The sequence below is a fragment of the Glandiceps talaboti genome, chromosome 21, assembly GCF_964340395.1.
Source record: "Glandiceps talaboti chromosome 21, keGlaTala1.1, whole genome shotgun sequence".
Lineage (NCBI taxonomy): Eukaryota > Metazoa > Hemichordata > Enteropneusta > Spengelidae > Glandiceps > Glandiceps talaboti.
Window position 1 is genome coordinate 16024011 of NC_135569.1, and position 20689 is coordinate 16044699.

The 20689-nt window shown below is 34.8% G+C and overlaps 1 protein-coding gene across 1 annotated transcript in view; it reads left to right on the top strand.

Annotated features, from left to right (window-relative positions):
• Positions 1–20689, top strand: part of LOC144451123 (neprilysin-1-like) — a 43773-nt gene that overhangs the window by 14134 nt on the left and 8950 nt on the right. Inside the window, exons 2-13 of the mRNA XM_078141895.1 lie at positions 8966–9025; positions 10100–10261; positions 10838–10921; positions 12140–12348; positions 14103–14165; positions 14708–14830; positions 16302–16388; positions 18068–18195; positions 18544–18766; positions 19082–19180; positions 19426–19503; positions 20112–20215. Of these exons, the coding sequence (XP_077998021.1) occupies positions 8966–9025; positions 10100–10261; positions 10838–10921; positions 12140–12348; positions 14103–14165; positions 14708–14830; positions 16302–16388; positions 18068–18195; positions 18544–18766; positions 19082–19180; positions 19426–19503; positions 20112–20215 (1420 nt within the window). The remainder of the gene's footprint in view (positions 1–8965; positions 9026–10099; positions 10262–10837; positions 10922–12139; positions 12349–14102; positions 14166–14707; positions 14831–16301; positions 16389–18067; positions 18196–18543; positions 18767–19081; positions 19181–19425; positions 19504–20111; positions 20216–20689) is intronic.

A 20689-nucleotide genomic window follows, 5' to 3' on the forward strand; every position in this document is an offset into this window, starting at 1 on the left:
CAAATTTCTCATAATTGTCTTTGTCATACCTACCAAAACTCGATTAATATAATAACAGTTTCAAATTTACAAACCCTATCCACAGACTTTGATGTAAGGAGGCAAGGGGTGGGGCGAGGGGGGGGGGGGTATACGGTAGATGTTCGTGGTCATGTTTGCAGTGATACAGGTTTAACCATAACCACAAGTGATGAAATCAGCATATTGTGACCATCACTAATGTACATAGATTGATCTGATGAAGTGAATTGAAAGGCAACATTGAAATATGTAGCATACGTGTAGTCGACTGTTTGACAGGAAACCAGGTATATACATTTAATTGAAATATTTTACCATATAACTGAACATACACAATAAAAGGAGTTGATCATTTGTTATCTCTCTCTCTCTCTCTCTCTCATATATATATATATATATATATATATATATATATATATATATATATATATATATATATATATATATATATATATTGGAAGTCAGTGGTAAGATTTGTCCGTAGTACAGTGCTCGATACGTCTGCATCTCCTGACATCTCCTGACGAGTGATTTACTCACGAAACAGGCTTGTAGAGACGAAAAACCCGACTTGATTTTCTTCTACCCTCAACATATATATATATATATATATATATATATATATATATATATATATATATATATATATATATATATATATATATATATATATATATATATATATATATATATATATATATATATATTTATTTATTCAAAAACGAAGATGACGTTTTGGACTTGGGTATCTCCCTGTGATGCATAGAGAAACAAAGCAAACTTGATGTTAAGCTTTCGATTGATAATGTCAACATCGTTAGGTATACTATAGAAAACGCAGTGAAGTGCATCGTATCGGTCTGACTGGCTGTCTCTTGGCATCATCAGATCAGTTAACACGGGATTTAGGCAAACACATCAAATAACTAGATCTACAATTCCTAATCATTTGTATACACCAACTTAGAATGCTAAACACCATTGATTTGTTCGATGTAAGGTGACGTACCTCCAATAACGTGATTCGTAGTACGTACGGAATGGTGAGGTAGAATGTATAATCTCACTGACTGTATGTGTACCGCAGACTATAAACAACATTAAAGGAGATACTTACATTACACTTGCTGTTACCTTTAGATAACGCAACTTCATAAAATCCGAAGTGGATTGTTATAACAAGAACCCGGGTAGAGACATTGGAAATTCACCAAAGGGCAACGAACATTATTATTACCAACTTGCAATTAACGTTTGCTCCAAGTGTCTTGTCTCAAATTTCTCCTTTAGTGCACCATCAGAAGTTAATACAATTGCTTGGAGGTACCTACATGGGTCGCATAACCTAATGACGTTGAATATACAGTAAGAAACCAACTATACAAATATAACGTTATATCCATTAACCATTTTTATTGACAAGTTGTAATTGTTTGCTAAAATTTATGGAAACGATGTGCTAATGCATTCCCATTTATAAGTACAAGTGCTTGTTGTAAATACTGGTCCTTACCTGTCATTTTATGACATACAAAACTTAAGCCGCCGGCAGTTTATAATCGTTGACACAATCCAGGGACCGTTAAGCGTAATGCTATGGCAATGAAATCATATGAATGGCACACTTCGTCAACTTATTTTTTATTTAACGAAACATGACACCTGAGTTATATAGTGATTTCAACCGAATCACTAAAAGCGCCAACAAATCAGTTTAAGGATTTGAATTATATTACAGAAAACAATTACAAGGCATAAAAACGTTTACATTCACTCAGAATTTAAAGAAAACATGGAGAAACACATTTACAAATACCATGCTATCTCATATAAATTATGTTTCGCTATCTTACGTTTCTTTTAGACTTATCAAGATCGGAATTACTTTGTATGGTTCACCTTTGTAGCGGTTTCTAATGCAAATGGAAGTGTAATCAAATTGTTCAAGGAACAAAAATCAATCGTATCTTCCAGCCTAAATGTTGTTTATGTGAATTCAGGCCTCAGGTCATTAAAGTGTAATGTTGCCAATCAAATGGAATGTCTACACTCTCCTGCCCAGACAGTACACAATCTAAAGCTTAATCGAATAACGATGCTGACTTACAGTATACACCATTATTCTACAGTGACATATTTTAGAACTGTATTCATTTTTGTAATAAACTCTGCGTTGTCAATCATCTGAACACAGTCATTTTCAATGTACATCGACAAAAGAAAATGTATAACCGTCATCTGATAGCGTCTTATCTTCAGTTTCAAAAATATATGAAGAATGGAGATATTATATTTTTTATGATTTTGTGTCAGTGTGGTTCTATTTTCGGTCATATTCATATCACTTTCTTGATATAGTTAATGATATTTGTAGTTAACTATGGAGTTATTTAGTTTAAGATATAGCTTCAACTAGCCTGGATGTGACAGAACACATCAATTAGCCAGCTAAAATTTTGGCGGGAAATCATTATTGTAGTGGTGTAGGTTCAGTTTGGGCCATCTTATAACTAAAAACATTTTGTGCATAATAATACAAGGTTATATCGATCTTAATGTTCTGTCACATAGTCATGGTATTCTGATCTCTGGAAGATACCTGAACTGACAAATTTCCATGCAAGTCAACAAAAACGTCTAAACTGAACAACTCTACTAGTTTCTATGCTAATGTATTATTGACGCTAAACAACTCAATACATGTAACATACTATGTACATAGTAAACGTGATATATCAATGACATCGAATCATTGAGGCAAAATACATCCCTTCAGAAAATTGCCCATCTCTTCGAAATATGGCAGCATTCGTAATTAAAAATTTGAATGGAAAGTGAATAAATTAATCATGGTGCTTTATATATCCAGTCCTAGGTAGACATTGCACTTATATCCAGTCATCTAAAAAAACATCTAGTCCAGTTTTTTTTTTATTTTAGAAACATTTGAAATATTTCAAATAAAGCAATACATGTTGAAAAGTAAGCTGTCTATTTTTCCTGTTTCACTTGAATCACCAACTTGTATTTCATCAAAATTAAGTATTAGGATTTGAATCTTAGTGAGACAAGTCGTTTGGTATATCTGAAATGAAAGAAGAAAATTGTGCAGAGATTAGCTGTAGCCAGCAATGTAAATATTCTTTGCTAATAATTTATTTCCTTGATCCGTCAATGTAGAACGTAGTAAGGTAATCGGTCTGTATACTGTAATCCCGATGAAAAGAATTATTTGATGAAAGCATCTGTGGGATGGGACTAATATTCTCTAGCTTATAGTATCTAGTATTGTGTGGCCTTCATCTTCCACTCCGACGGAAATGAAAACATGCGATGACAAAAACGATAGAAATCAGATCTTCATAGACAACTCTTCGTTTCAAAACATCTTCAACACACTGTTTCCTATACAAGGAAATAAGGAATGGAGTTGTATACTTCCCTATTCAGAGCACGAGCTATTACAGTATTGTAAGTCTACTAGAAATATGAGGAATTACCTACATAGAAAGACCGAACTTCCGTTCCAAGAAGATCAAATTTCTTTTAGAATCACTGACCATAAGAGGAACAATTGTCATTTTGCTGTAGGTTATTCAGACGTCATAGAAAATTTGTCAGAAATATTTACCTGAAAATATCAAGCTATATTTATAATATTTACGTTTGATATCAATAAATGATGTCATTCGACTAGCAAGTACCTCAGGCGAGAATGTTTCTTTAACTCCTTGCTTTCTATTTTAAAGTTTTTTATCATTTCTTCTCTTATCTATTTGGTTCATGTGAGACACAGTGAGTGAGAGATCAGAATGAAGTAAAACCATGAACAATACACGATGTGAGTAATCAGTTCTGTTCAAAGGGTTTGTCGCCACCTGTGCCGTTGACCTAGAGGTTACATTAACTACTTATTATCAGCCGTTAATATCGATCTAACGTAGGCATTCCTAAGTAAGGTGTTACTGGTATTGATCCACAACCACCGTAACGAGAACTTTAGTGTTCATTATATCTTATCCGTACATCATACAACCGTAAAATAGTCGGACGATTACTTCGAGCAATTCAAATACTTTCCTTTCTCTAATTTCCACTGCTCGTTCGCGTGTAAAAAGTGGGTATATTATCCATAGCGGTAATTAAGGAATTGTACTTTGCTTTGCGTCAAGGTCGACATGATTGTCAGCTACCTAGTAAGGAAACGAATAGAGACAGTCAGGCGACTTTTACTGTAATGAAAGTAGTACTACATCAATAATTGAAGATAACTGTTTGTGTATAAGGCTTCCAAACCCGATAAGGTTGGCAGTTAACACCGTGGAGTATCTTCTTTAATCTATATAATGGTTTACCATGATATATACTATATTGACTCCAATTATATGACTTTCAATATTTTGTTTAAAGTAACAGTTTTACTCAAAAACTACAACTCGTCATTTAACCTATCATCACCAGTAAAGGTCAAAGGTTATACGTTTGGAATATTCTGAGCTATTTTCACGGAGATCGGTCAAAATCATTTGTGAAATATTCACTTCTTTGATAGGGTGTAAAGGTGCAATGACTGTGTGTCATATTACAGTGTCGTCATTGTTACGTTAGTGATGTATTTGTCAAATTATATAATTACACGAAACGATTGATGAAATTGAAGTGGACAACGCTATATATATATTTTTTTTTCTTCTGAAAACAGGAAATAAGTAATGTCAAAATTCAAAAACGAACTTCAGATAAGTGTTTCAAAGGAGAGAACGACGCTCAATGCAAGACTTAATCTAACGTATAAACATATTATAAGTCGTAGAGTTTCACGCCTCTGCCGCTACTTCAGATTATTGTCACACGAGTTATACGATATTTACACCTTAGATTATATATATACATATATATAAATATATATATATATATATATATATATATATATATATATATATATATATATATATATATATTTGTGTGTGTGTATGTGTGTTTGTCTGTGTCTGTGTGTCCGTGTGTCTGTGTGTCTGTGTGTCTGTGTCTGTGTATGTGTCTGTGTCTGTGTTGTACACAAAAGTAAGCTATGTAATTTAGTGCAGGAAATCTGACAACAGTAATAACAGAGATAGAAGATAACATTATATCAGCGGTTTTCACTGTAGTAAATTACTTCAAAAAGGCTAGAATTTTCTTCTAGATTCGAACCTCATCGGTCATATGCATAATACATTTTCTGAAAGCTCATCAAATAAGTTATTTTGAGTTACTGTATTGCAATGTGCTATGCATGCACTGACATCATCTGGTGCCATGTATCCAATGTACAAATTCATTCAAATGTAGATCACCTGTCCGACTATAATTACATGTTCAGGTTTTAATCTGTTTCTTAGACCAAAGTTTACTTCGTGTTCTTTTTGCTGTCAGGGGTCGCCATAATGTCCCCGTAAGTTATAATATTATATAAATTATAACTTATATTATAATCTCCATTGGACCGTTGGTTTGTTTGAGATTTAAAATTTGCGCATGCGTCCTATATGACTGTGGCGCTTTGACGAATCCATATAGTGGTCAATCTCTGTCGTTGGGGATCAATATGACGCCGACCAAGATAAGTATTATGCCAAGTACTGTAAGATGTAATCAAATAAACACTCACAAGACTGTCTCGAAGCTAATATATTTATTGTTGTATGAAAAAATTATTTTTACAAAGATAAACTTTGGACGGAATTATCAACTTATTGTTTCGTGCTCTATGAACATATCTAATTTGCATACATATGTCAAAGTTTGTACGACCCTCGTAGAAATATATGACTTGCTGGCTGCTTGACAATGAACGAATATTATTAATCAAATGGAAACACTTCATCAAGTATTTCTGAGTACAAAGAATAAATGCAGGAACGTGTAAGTTTTCGTATCTTGTATTACATGTAATACACTGATCGAACACAAAAGGTGATCACACAAACAAATTGGACTGCAAAATGATATTATATATACCTTTCATGTATGTATGTATGTATGTATGTATGTATGTATGTATGTATGTATGTATGTATGTATGTATGTATGTATGTATGTATGTATGTATGTATGTACGTACGTATACATGTATGTATGTATGTAGAAATGTTCGTGTTTTCACCTGGCATTTCTCTGTCTCGCCAATTTTTCCTTTGAAAAAGAATATATATTCGAAACGTCGGATTTAACAGCTATATATACGGACTGGTTTATTAGTTCCTTATGCATTTCTTTATGTATGTATGTATGTATGTATGTATGTATGTATGTATGTATGTATGTATGTATGTATGTATGTATGCGTAGATTTCTATAGTCGTGCAACTCGAGAGCAGCGCTAGCCTGTCTGTCACTGAATCTGTGACGCCGGAAATAGTGAACAGGTGTAACGGAGTTATCGTCCAGGGAATAGTGTTACAACGCTGAATCTCATTAGGATAGAATAACATTACTTGACCCGGCTCTGTCTCATTAATCAATGTGACCTTATCACTTGTGTCTTTTGTCAACAGAGGAATTATCAAATCTTAAATGTTTATTTTGTGACTCGTAACAATAGCTAAAGCTAGGTAGAGACTCTGAGGCGCTAGGCACATGTAGCTCGACCTGTGCTCACTATCCAGGCTAAATAAATATATATTGTAGGCAATTGGCAGGTTATTTAAACCACAGTCAATACCCATGTTACATACTCAGATTGAACGGTCTTTGTATAACAGAGTGATAGGTTACCTTAATGCTATTTACCATTTGAATCGTTACACTGGCTGACCGCCAGGTTTGTTCCATTGTGTGTTACGTTGGGAAAACCCATGTCATTGAGTTGATTATGGCAGAAATATGCATAATGTATTTTTTGAACGTCATGGGGTGTTTGATATTGTTTTATTGTCTGACTTGTACACTCCGGAATGTACTGAATATTCAAAGTTAATTTTGTTATAAATATCGTATCCTAATCGTAATACGTTTGGCATTCTTCCAAGATCCAATATTTTTGTGTTCATCGATAAAAGTGGGTCAGATTTTGTAAAGGTCTGTGAAAGTGTTAACGCCGGTCAATTTACTATAGCGAGTCAAAGGTCAAACTCGAAATCGGTTATGCATGTACTCTTTAGAGTTGACTGTGTTGTACTCATTCGTTGAATTACTATTCACTTCAATTCAATATCATTTTATTGTCCTCATTGTTAATTCTGAAATACCAGTGGACTATCAACCTGAATTAAGAATGCTCATTGTGCTTGGTAGAAACGATTTTTTGAAAACTTGTGAGCAAGTGACATTCTATAGCGCCTGCATGAAGGCAATAGTTCGAACTGAGAGTATGAGGGTGGGAGAGTCGAGGTCGTCGGTGATAGTCGAAATTTTACAAGAGTGTGGTACTTTATGGAGATTGAGTAAGAGCTGGAAACTTTCAAAAGTTTGCCTCTCAAACCATCAGGACCGGGTGCTTTGTGAATTGAATTGGATTGACATGATTCAGACATCTGGCAACTTCCTCCTACGTCAGCTGTACAGTGGCACATGTAGGAATGCTTTCACATAGGCCTCGACACTTACTGGTAAAATTACTAGGATCATTGCAAACCTGCCATAAAATTCACTTAGATCATTTACATAAGCGGCGCAATTTTCATTTTCATTTTGTCTCCCCATCATTGCGCCCTTCCCACGCTTGTTTTACGTTCCCTGTGTAGAATTAATTGTTGTTCAAATTTATCTTTAAACTCTAACCTAGCTTTGCTAACTTTCACACTAAATTCCCTTTCCCTTTTCCCTAAATACGTCGATGTCATCGTTAAGGAAAGCAAAGTTCTTCTTATTTAAACGCTTATTGAGTTCTTTCCTTAACCAGGGTTTGTTATTTGAAAAAAACTCTTTACCGATTTTGTCCTAATAAAATGTTGCTTTCACAAAACTAACTATATGAACTTATGGTATCTGTCAGCTTGTGTAGGTTAACGACAGAATCAAAAATTATTTGCCAATCTGTGGTGTCAAAACAATCTCTTAGTTCGCTGTCTGATATCCACATTTGCACTGTTTTTGTCACGGGTTTACACGACGGTCGTTTAACTTTTCGTCTATAGTTTGGCAAGAGATGTGTTACATTATGGTCCGATTTTCCAAGTGCTAATCTGCGAACTGCTTAATAAGCGTCTGTTATATTTCCATAACATTGGTCAAGGATATGATGACAGTGGGTTGAGCATGTAACGTACTGCTGTAATGTACGTAGGCAGATGTACTGAAAGATCGCACGTATTAAGGTCACCGATAATGAACACTGGCTGTCAACGGAGCGAGACAGCTCACTGCTGTAACTCTCTGATATTCTCTCCGCAGCTTCGTTGTTGTATTTGGTGTAAGAATGTATGAGAATGATAGCTACTGGTACGAATCGTGTTTTGAATGGCAAAGGCTAACTATCATAGAAACAAAACGAGTAGCTTCTTATAACTCTTGGAGGCGCTCTTAGCAGGGCTGGGTGTGAGTATGTATGTATGTGTATGTAATATGTATGTATGCATATATATATATGTATGTATGTATGTATGTATGTATGTATGTATGTATGTATGTATGTATGTATATATGTATGTATGTATGCATGCATGCATGCATGCATGCCCGTGTGCGTGCGTGCGTGCGTGCGTGCGTGCGTATGTATGTATATGTATGTGCGTGTGCGTGTCGGTGGGTTGTGATGTGGGTGTAAACATGTATGGGTGGATGGATGTGGAAGGGAGGGGAGAGGTTGATGATAATACATTAATATTACGTAATGTGTATACATATTGCAACCCATCGATGTAATTCACTGATTGCTATAAATGGTATTATCCTTTTAAATAACAGGTTTAAAGTTTACATTGCTTCATGTCTGAATAATATCTCATTGTATCGTTATTTTCAGGATCCCTTACAAGTAACAAATCAAATAATGTGTGTACGTCATCAAGTTGTGTGCGGACAGGTAAGATACACAAGTCATTCCTGGGATGCACAACACTTCATTGAGTCGTATATTAATCGTACTGTCCTGTTCTGCCCAATGCCACCCCTATCTCAAGTCATGTCATCATTTCTCATCTGGCCTCATTTCATCTCAGCTCGTGTTATCTCGTCTAATCTGACCATGTTTCATAAAATGTTATCTCGTATCATCTCACCTGATCTGGTCTGATCCGGTAGAATCCCATCTCATCTTGTATCAGCTCGTTTGATCTGACCTCACCCCACTCAACGTCATCTAACATGTCACCCACACTCGTCTCATTGCACTACTTCTTGTTTTATCTGAATGTTCGTAAAGTGTAATCTTTCATTTGTATCTGCCTTATTTGTACACCAGCTATGTAAACCAATCTAACGTTGTTTCAGAGACCCACTCGTCCTTGACAAACCATCCATTAACCACAGTACGCACATTGAAACCATTCACGCTCCGTGTACTCAACATATATCATCATTTATGCTATAATTAGTCTATGCACTCCAAATTGTATTACTTACTTTCTTACTTAATATATATATATATATATATATATATATATATATATATATAAACGAGCTGATACAAGATGAGATGGGATATATGGGATATATATATATATATATATATATATATATATATATATATATATATATATATATATATATATATAACTCGGCGATTATCAATCTGCTAAGACAGTGCTCTATACCGCAGTGGCAGAGCGTATGAATATATATATATATATTCATATAAGTGTCTCACTGGGGAGAACAGTGGTTTATGCAAATATTAGTAGTAGAGCATTATAGACTTAATAAGGATGTGTAATAAGTTGTTAATTAAGTCTATATATATATATATACAAATACAAATACAAATATATATATATATATATATATATATATATATATATATATATATATATATATATGTATGTATATACAGCAATGTATTCATGTTATTCGTTTTTCTTCTATATGTAAATTTATTCTTCGACTTCTGTCGAATAAATATTAAAATCGCATCTTTCAATTTCTATACATTTCAATTTAGCCTCAGAACTCCTTAAGAAAATGGACCAATCAGTAGATCCATGTCAAGATTTCTATCAATATACATGTGGTAGTTGGAACAAACAAAACTACATACCAGAAGACCAGTCTGTGTATGATATATTCACAGAAATGAGAGACAAGGTTGAACTCACTGGAAGACGTAAGTTATTTTCTTAAATACGGCACTGAAAGAAACCTCGTCGATAACTATAATGAATTAAAACAGCATGAACGAGAACGACTAACATATTATTACAACGCTTATAACATCACTACGACTTCCATCTCAAACTCAACCACTTCCATTAAACACCGATAGACCGCCATTACAATCATGACCACTACAGATGCCACCACCCCACCACCACCACCACCACCACCACCGCCGCCGCCGCCGCCGCCAATATTAACTAGAGACTCCATTCAAGTGTCGACCCCATATTATCTGACGAGAGCTATCTTTGGAGACCTTAACCTTTGACCTTCAGGGCTAATTAATATCAAACCCATTCCTGCCTATCACAAACACATTGTAAAGTTTACATATTGCCAGTTTCTTTTAAATCATGTTTACGAATAATACTGAAGAAAAGAAGTATAGACAAGTATTTTTTGCTGACTCATACACATTAATACATGGAGACTACATTACAGTGTCTATTAGAGGGGTTATGTCTTCTATGAAGACTTGTTCACTATTCTTTTTGTAATCTCTGTAATCTATTTCGCTTTCCAGGACTTTTAGAATACGACAGTTCCGGATTTCAAGCAGAGTTCATCACAAAGGCAAAAACATTTTACAGATCGTGCCTGGATGAAGGTATGTACTAATTCTCAGACCATTAGTAGCTCGCGTAGTGGCTCAATGACTAGTAAGCATTCGCGTCCTATATACTATGACTTTTTTTGGGTGGTTTTACCCAAGGATCATTGCGGCGCAATGACTACAAATGCGCGTTCTATATACTATGCACTATCTACAATATCACCATGAGGCAACAGTTCACAAATGAATCTACCCTGCACGAGCTTATGGGTTTTGCCTAGTTATGATACTAGCTTACTTTCCATTAAATAATTGTGCTTTCAATGCTCTTGGCCATGCTGTAAAAATCACACTATCCGTAGTTCACATTTTTAAAAACAAACTTGCAATTTATTGTTCACACATATTATAATAGAATTCGGATATTACATAGGAAAGTTGCAGTTGACACAGTCTTTACTTTTCAAAACTTTTCATTTGAATTTAAATTCCAAAAATACCAATATCAAAATAGTTTGATTGTAATTTACACAAATACAAACACATTTGTTGACAAGTCATTTTAACCCCCTAATGTAAACAACAACAGGTGGAAATCGCTACTATCGACAAATTTAAAAGACTTTTTTGGGGGCGAAGTTGTTGCTGCGTATTTAAAATGTACTTGGAGTATTTTACTTACTGAAGCATGGTTAATTATCTCTTGCAAATTGACTGAACTCAAACCTATTATAAATATATAACTTATAAATGATCCGATGACGTCATTTATTATACGTATCAAAAATTGTTCATGAAATTCTTACTATGCAATCAAGTGTTCTAACAACGCCAGAGGCACTTATAATGTTATAAAAGGTATGCATTGACATTAACAATTATACTAGAATAGCTTAATCAAGGTTTTCATGTAAGTTTTTTTGTCATCCTAGTAAAAACGGTAATAAACTCAACTTCTGCCACTTTAAATTTGGCCATTATTCATCCTATGCATTCAAAACGGAAACAACCTATCAATTTTATTGAATTATGTTGGTGAAAGGATAATATGTAGGAGAAAAGGTTTGCCAAAAATCAGACGGTTGAGTCCTTACTTCATAACTTTCATTGGTTTGCATTATAGTGTGAACCTTTCAAGAAAATATACATGACACATTGCCTATACCTTTTTGGGGTTGCTCGTTCGTTCTTTTCATGCCTCTAACATTTGTATCCATGAGACACGGTAGTTACTGAATGAAAAATGTCAAACTTTTCTTGCTATCCTTGTAGCTCAAATAGAAAGGAATGGGGCAACCCTGATTGTCAAAGCAATACATAATTTGGGAGGATGGCCAGTCATGGAGGACAATGTATGGAATGAACGTTCATGGCAGTTGGTGGATGTGTTAGGAACGTTACGACTCGAGTATGACACCAGAGTAATGCTGGATATGTGGACGGCAGAAGACGATAAAGATTCCGACACCAACATTATCTATGTAAGAAGTTGTATTAATTGATAAGACAGGCAGTCAGGCAGGCAGTCAGTCAGTCAGTCAGTCAGTCAGTCAAACAGGCAGGCAGTCAGTCGGTCAGACAGGCGAGCAGGACTGCCTGCCTGCCTGTCTGTCTGTCTGCCTGTCTGTTTGTCTGTCAATCAATTACTCAGCCAGCAATACAGCACTGGATTATTTAGTAATTAAAACACATACAAACCAACAAATTCATCAGCCAGCTGGATGGATTTTTTACGGTTTAAGACTATTGATAGTTTAATCACCTCAGAGAACATTACGTGAAACTCCAATGAAAGACCAATTTACAATACCTTTTACCATTCAGTGTATTTGATGGAATGTTTTGGTAAATCTGCCTGGTTATCTTTGTAGCATACAAATGTTGGAGATTAGTGTTTTTTATAACTAATTTTATTTATTTATTTATTTATTTATTTATTTATTTATTTATTTATTTATTTATTTATTTATTACAAACAAGTAAAAAAATGGATAAAGTATATACAATATTTACAATATATAAGAAGACTATGACAAAAAGGAAATGGGACAAATAATAGCAAAAAAAACAAAACTTGTTTTGAAAGTACTAAGACTGGACAATATGTCAACATCTTGCAGGAAATTGATAAAATTGTGTAAATATTACATTTCAATTGGTTTCAGGAGTAAAAAGTCGATCATATACATATAATGTTGACCAATTCAAGATCAATAGTTCAATGTAGGATAAAAAACTCGATTTTACTTTAAATTCATGTTTGTACCCCTAAATTCAAATATATAAGGAAGAATGTTTGCTACAGTAAATACATGGCACTAAAATAAAGTAAAGTGTCAACAAAATAACAATTCTTTACACACTACATACTGACTTTGTATTCATAGCACTACATATTACTACATACTGACTTTGTATTCATAGCACTACATACTACTACATACTGGCTTTGTATTCATAGCACTACATACTACTACATACTGACTTTGTATTCATAGCACTACATACTACTACATACTGACTTTGTATTCATAGCACTACATACTACTACATACTGGCTTTGTATTCATAGCACTACATACTACTACATACTGGCTTTGTATTTATAGCACTACATACTACTACATACTGGCTTTGTATTCATAGCACTACATAATACTACATACTGGCTTCGTATTCATAGCACTACATACTACTACATACTGGATTTATATTCATAGCACTACATACTACTACATACTGGCTTCGTATTCATAGCACTACATACTACTACATACTGGATTTGTATTCATAGCACTACATACTACTACATACTGGCTTTGTATTCATAGCACTACATACTACTACATACTGGCTTTGTATTCATAGCACTACATACTACTACATACTGGCTTTGTATTTATAGCACTACATACTTCTACATACTGGCTTTGTATTAATAGCACTACATACTGACTTTGTATTCATAGCCCTACATACTACTGCATACTGATTCGAAATTAATTGTGTCATTTGAAGAAATTTTCAATTTTGGCCAATTTAGTCAGAAGGGGGCTGGGTGGGGAGGGGTCGGAGGCCTAAGTGTAAGAATTTTTTGTTATCCTACAATGAACTATTGATCTCACCTCTCAGCCACTGTGTGTCTCTCGTTATCTTTCTGTGGTTATGTGACATTGAACACGATCATTATATTTGATCAGCAAACAGGAAAATGATAGTTTTATACATATTACAGGTAGATCAACCTACTTTTGGTATGCCCAGTAGAGATTACTTCCTGAAAAATTCAACCGGAAAGGTTAGTGTTTAGTTATTTCTATTTTAGACACAACGTCGCCACTTGCATTACTTTGGAAGAAACATGGATGGTTCCAACACATAAACTAAGAAATGGGAACTTTTACTTCAGACTGAGCATGCTCAGTTGCAAAGGACTATGGGATTGTAGTTATAGTAAGCCCTGATATAGAGCTATCAACAGAATAGCCCGGGCCAGCTAACCATGACTAGATTATTTGTGATTACAAGCAATACAACACAATAATTTACGATACTGATTGATTCATATTTGTCATCACATTTCCCATGATGCAACATTCAGGGTATTCAAGATGGCGGGTTTGCAAGTTCCCTATTGAGGACGGTATCATTCCATTATTACTGTGTGATTTCAATAAGTTGCAACTGGAGTTAATTTATTTTGATACAAGTAGTCAAATATAAATAAATATTAAAATATTGATTAACTGTGTATTGTGTATTAGATGTTGTCATGAAAACATCATTTGTTTATTCTTTAAAAAAATAAACACTGTTGAATTTTGATTTCTCCTATCACAGTATCTGACTGCATATCTAGACTACATGGTGCAAATAGCCACAAAGTTGCGAAGCGATGGTAATGAAGAGATTGCCCGCCGGGAAATGACAAAAGTGCTGGAATTTGAAACTAAAATGGCCGAAGTAAGTTTATCTTTGCAACACTGCATCTGTGTTCATTTTCTGTTGGGACTTTAATTGTGTTACTAACATTTCAACTACTTGCAATCTGAGATAGAATTAGAATCTGTTTATGTTTTATACCAACATACGAACAAAGTAAACAATTATTTAAAACAAAAAATGCAAATATTTGTAAAAAAGAAGTAATGATTAAGCACAAAGCAATTATTTGTAATCAAATATGGCCAATTCCATGCCCATGTGCTGTATTCGTTATCAGCAGTTCCTCAGCATTTTCCAGTGATGAACCATTAATGTGCTGTATGACAGATCTTTGGCACTACATAGGATTTTGACGTAACATTTAACACAGATTTATTCATTGTAACCAGTGTAAGTCTGCTACACGTCTGCTTATGTCTGCTACACATCTGCTTATGTCTGCTACACGTCTGTTTATATCAGCTACACCTGCTTATGTCAGCTACACGTCTGTTTATATCAGCTACACGTCTGCTTATGTCTGCTATACTTCTGCTTATGTCTGCTACACTTCTGCTTATGTCTGCTACACTTCTGCCTATGTCTGCTATACGTCTGCTTATGTATGACATACGTCTGCTTATATCCACTACACCTCCGCTTATGTCTGCTACACTTCTGCTTATGCCTGCTATACATATGCTTATATCTGCTACACGTCTGCTTATCGCTGCTACACGTCTGCTGCTTATCACTGCTACACCTCCGCTTATATCTGCTACACGTCAGCTTGTCTGCTGCAAGTCTGCTGGTCCTTTGTTTTGTATTCTGAATCCCCTAATATTTATTTTGATGCAAAACACCAATCATTCAATTAATATAAGCTGGTCATAATATCCAATATTTGTACCAAAATTGATCAACTTTGCATGAATATTTCAGTAATAAGGGATAGTCTAGAATCTCGTTTAAATTCCTGAAATTGAGATCCCTAACGTCTATATTCTGTTATAAAACGAACTAATTTTCATTTTTCTTGCCTATCGATTCTGTCCTTGCAAATGCAAATATTGTGTAAAGCGAACATTAACGTAATCACCTCATCCTTCCAAGTTTGATGTTTATATATCACGTTGAAAGACAACCCGGTCAACTAATGTTTTGAAGTTCTTAGTTGCAAAGCCCAAATCCTAACAATAACGGAAAGACTGCATCTTACATTAACAGTGTAGGTATTGAAAGTGGCGTTGATATGCCCCTATGGTATGTCCCTATACTTGTTACTATCTCCTTAAGTTCTAGCCTCCCTACCAAGTTTCACTTGCATTCTCTATAGTTGGACTTATCTTAGTGTATTCAACAAACCTATAGTAAGTCACCTATATACAATTTTTGAATAAAATCGGAAACATCGCTGGATATGGACTGACTGACAGAGGAATGGATGGATGGAGAGAACTCATTGCTATGTATATGGTAGACATATTCTCTGTTGTGTGTTCATTTCCAGAACAGCGTCCCCAAGGCAGATCGAAGAGATGTGGAACTTTTATACAACAAGATGACGATAAAACAACTAAATGAAGAGATAACACAGGTAATAATCAATACAGACACAATTCAATTCGATGTAGTAAAAAAAAAACCTAAATTCTTTGAATTTGGGGTGAGATGAATCAGTTTAGTTCTTATCCGACAACAAACAATTCTGTTTGGTACCCCTAAATACAATATTTATAACAGATGTCGTCAAATAGAGAAAGGAAAGATATTTTGCTATAGTAAGTGCATGGCACTAAAATACATGTTGGGAACGAAAAATTTGTGCGACAAATAGTACGACATACTACTACATACTGATTTCAAATTGACTGTGCTCTCTGAAACAATGATCAATTTAGGCTAATTGAGTTAGAAAGGGGAGAGGGGAGGGAGGGATGGGGTTCTGAGGCCTAACTAAAAGAATTTACTTTTACTGCATAACTAAAAATCTGTAATACATAGAGACTCCATTCGCATGTCTACCCCATATTATCAGGATGCAAGCTATTTTTGGAGACATTGACCTTTGACATTGACCTCCAGTGTCAATTATCAAAATCAAGCCAATTCCTGCTTATCACAGACACATTGTAGTGTGTACATATTGTCAATTACTTTTAAATCATGTTTACAAGTAGTATGTGAAGAAAGTAAACATTGTTTGTGATGCTCATGTAATATTTAATGAATGGCAGCCATGTTTGTAGTAAAAAATCACTATATTACTGCATAACTCTAAAACCTCAATACATAGACTCTATTCAAGTGTCTAACCCCATATAATAACATGCAAGCTTTCTTGTATGAGTGACCCTTTACCTTGACCTACAGGGTAGACCATCACAATTAAACTAATATTTGCATATTGCATACACTTTGTAGCAATACTTCTTCTATGACGTCACACGGAGTTACTACTGCACAACTGTCTTTATCATGCGTCAAGTCCAATAGTTACGAGAGTATTTGCGTAGCTTTTGATAGGTCTAATTTGATGCCTATGCCATGTATATCTTGTCGTCTGATTTCCATCCAGGTTGTTTTTGTAACAATTATGTGTGGCTGATGTCTTTTAGTCTTTAGCTGATGTCTTCATGCCTATACATAATGTAAAACCATACACGTGCATTGTTTTGGTGTTCATATAACTTTTTAATCAATGGCAGTCATGTTTGTAGTGACCAATCATAATTTACCAGATAACTCAAAAACGTTAATACATAGAGACTACATTCAAGTGTCTACCCCATATTGCCAGATTTAAACATTCTTTTCAGACATTGACCTTTGGCCTGGAACCTGACTTTCAGGTTCAATTATCGAAATTCAGCAGTTTCCTGCATTATCACACACGTTGCAATATTTATTTTTTTTTGCAACAAATTTCCTTTCGATCATGGGGCTGTATCTTCTAAGAAGACTTGTTTTATCTAACATTTAACTATTGATCTCTTCTTCCTTAAACCATTATAATTCGTACAGTGTGAAAGCTTGTAAGATCATGGATATCAATATTTGAATCTCGTTATCTTCACCTAACACGACGGTATAGATGTCTCACACAGACTACTCAGTATGATACATTAATACTCTATAACGTGAGATGGCCTACTTGGAAATCTTGGGAGGCATCTGTCACGAGAACCTTGTTTTATTGGAGGTAGTTTGAATTAATGAAGTACACGTTCGTAATTTAAGGAATTAATGTCGTCATTATTATCTCTTAAATTTCAGTTTGATTGGATGGCGTTTTTGCAAACGACAACTCCAGGAGTACATCTCGACCAATATGAATCCATAGTAAACTATTCACCAGATTACCTCAGGGAGTTTGGAACATTGATTGAAACAACCCCGAAAAGGTAAATAACCTTGTAAAGCAGTTTCCGCCCCCTCGTGGCATAATTTGTGTTAATATTATTTATCTACTTGAATTAAGGTGTTCAGTATCATTATGATAGTATCCATAGAACAGAATTCCAAAGGGAAAACTGTGTTAGCGTCACAAGTATTGTTTATATTAAAGCCTACCAGTTTCTGTGAGCACCTTAGGATTTAAGAGCTCATGATACGCAGATATATTTGTCACTGATATCACGACCAGAGCATTACGGACTCAGAACTATCGGACTCACTTATCAGCGCCGTAGTCATGCTAGGAAATATACATTTTAATCGATTATTTTCTCAAATGTTTGTATAATTGACAGGACTATAGCAAACTATGTCATATGGGACTTCATCAGTAAAAATGTAGCATATCTCAGTGAAGAATTCCGAACTGTCCGTCAGAACTTTCGAAAAGCAATGTTCGGTGAAAAGACAGAGAGGGAGAGATGGCGACAGTGCGTTAGTCAAACAACTGGTGCACTTGGCATGGCTGTGGGGGCGCTATTTGTGAAAGACAACTTTAATGAAGATAGCAGAACAACGGTACGATTAAGCTTAAAACAACTGCCACTATGTATATTTTGTTTTTCATTTTCTGAATTTTGAAAAACATTCTTGACAAAGAATGGATTGTTGATACTACATCATCAAAATTTTCGACAGTAATGTTAAATTCATGTTAAACCTGTATCTGTGTTCTATAAAAATAATAGCTAGCAGTCGAGAGCCCTTCAATATTGGTCATAGCAATCAACTGGTCCAACAGCTGCTCTTGCACAGCGCTCCCAGTGGCCAAGCTTTACAATCTTTGTCTCTCTGATAACCGGACTACATTCATGATGTATTCTATTGTTTTAGGCCTTAGAAATGATAGCTGATATTCGAGAGTCCTTCAGAACGATGCTGAGAGAAGTCGATTGGATGGATGGCGAGACAAAAATTCTTGCAGAAGAAAAGGTAAAAAAAAACTTTGCACATCAAGGCATCCATATTCAAAGATTTCGAATTAAGCAAGTTGACCCTTGACCTCACACTGGCAGACGACTATTCCAGATCAAATAGATATCAAAGATTAACATAGAAATCACGACGTGTTCGTAATACATGTAATTATAGGATTGCTAGTATTGCAAGAATTACTAAACAATGTGTTGGGATCGAACACTGATCTTTGTGTTTCTATTCGTGTTTTCGTTTTACAGGCCGATGCTATTATTGAAAGAATCGGTTACCCAGACTACCTGCTTGATCCTAAAGTAATGAACGAAGAATACAAAGATGTAAGGGTTTACAGTGAATATCTACCATAATAACAACGAATCGTATACTTTGCACACGACACTAATATATTCTACATAAACAGACAATATATGTCGTCTGATTTTACATTTGATGTGTCATACTATTGATGATCATGACAAAACACTATCTCTATCTATACTACATGTAAGTACTAAAGTGGCACAAGCTGAGTTTATGAACTTTTTACGCAAATGAAAATACACTGTTGTAGAGTAATGTTAATGCCAATGCATGTCTTCTATGACACTACAGTTGTCTTCTGACAGTGTTAAAACAGCTGACTTCATAGTACAGGTATTTACTCGATATTTTTTTATGTATAATAAATTACGTCATTCAATATTTGATAAGTTATATCTTAATAAAAGGTTTGAGTTCAGTCAATCGCAAGTGATAGTTAAGTATGCTTCAGTAAATAGAATACTGTGAGTTCATTACATTACATCCCAAAACCTATAAACTCAGCTTGCGGAAAATGAACCCAAAAGAGTCACGTTGGCTTTTATATGATCACATATGCAAGTTATGTATGTTTTGTTTTCTTGGGTAAATGTAATATGTGTTGTCTGATTTCTTTAATATTCAGATTGTCATATCACGTGATAATTTCTTCGAAAACGTCTTAGCTATCTACAAATGGAGTGCTAATAACGCTCTCTCGAAACTTAGGGAAGCAGTGGACAAAGAAAAGTGAGTACTGTACCGATTGAAAACGTGTTTTCACCATTTCATATTTCAAGCAAATACTACAAGCCGATCTTATATCAACCAAGGGCAGCAAAATGGCTATTTGTACAACACGTTAATGTACAATTGCAAGTCAGTGTTAATATGGGAATTATTATAATGTTACTGGACTTGTTGATAAATTGCAGTGGCAACGGTTCGTTGGTTTGAAAGAAACTGTTATTTGACGATGTTGCAAAAGTCTGCGAATTTCTCTCGACAGACAGGAGACATGGATATTTTGTACTGATATTTGAACACCCCCCTCACATAAAACAGGACTAGTTTTTTTTCTGGCTGCGAGTAAGAACGCAACCTCAAATACCAGTTTTCTTCAAACCCAACAATCCGCTGAGCCAAAAATGATATTATTGTAAGAACAAATACCCTTTAAAAAAGTAATATAGCTTGTGATATACAGTGTAAAGATGAGGATTG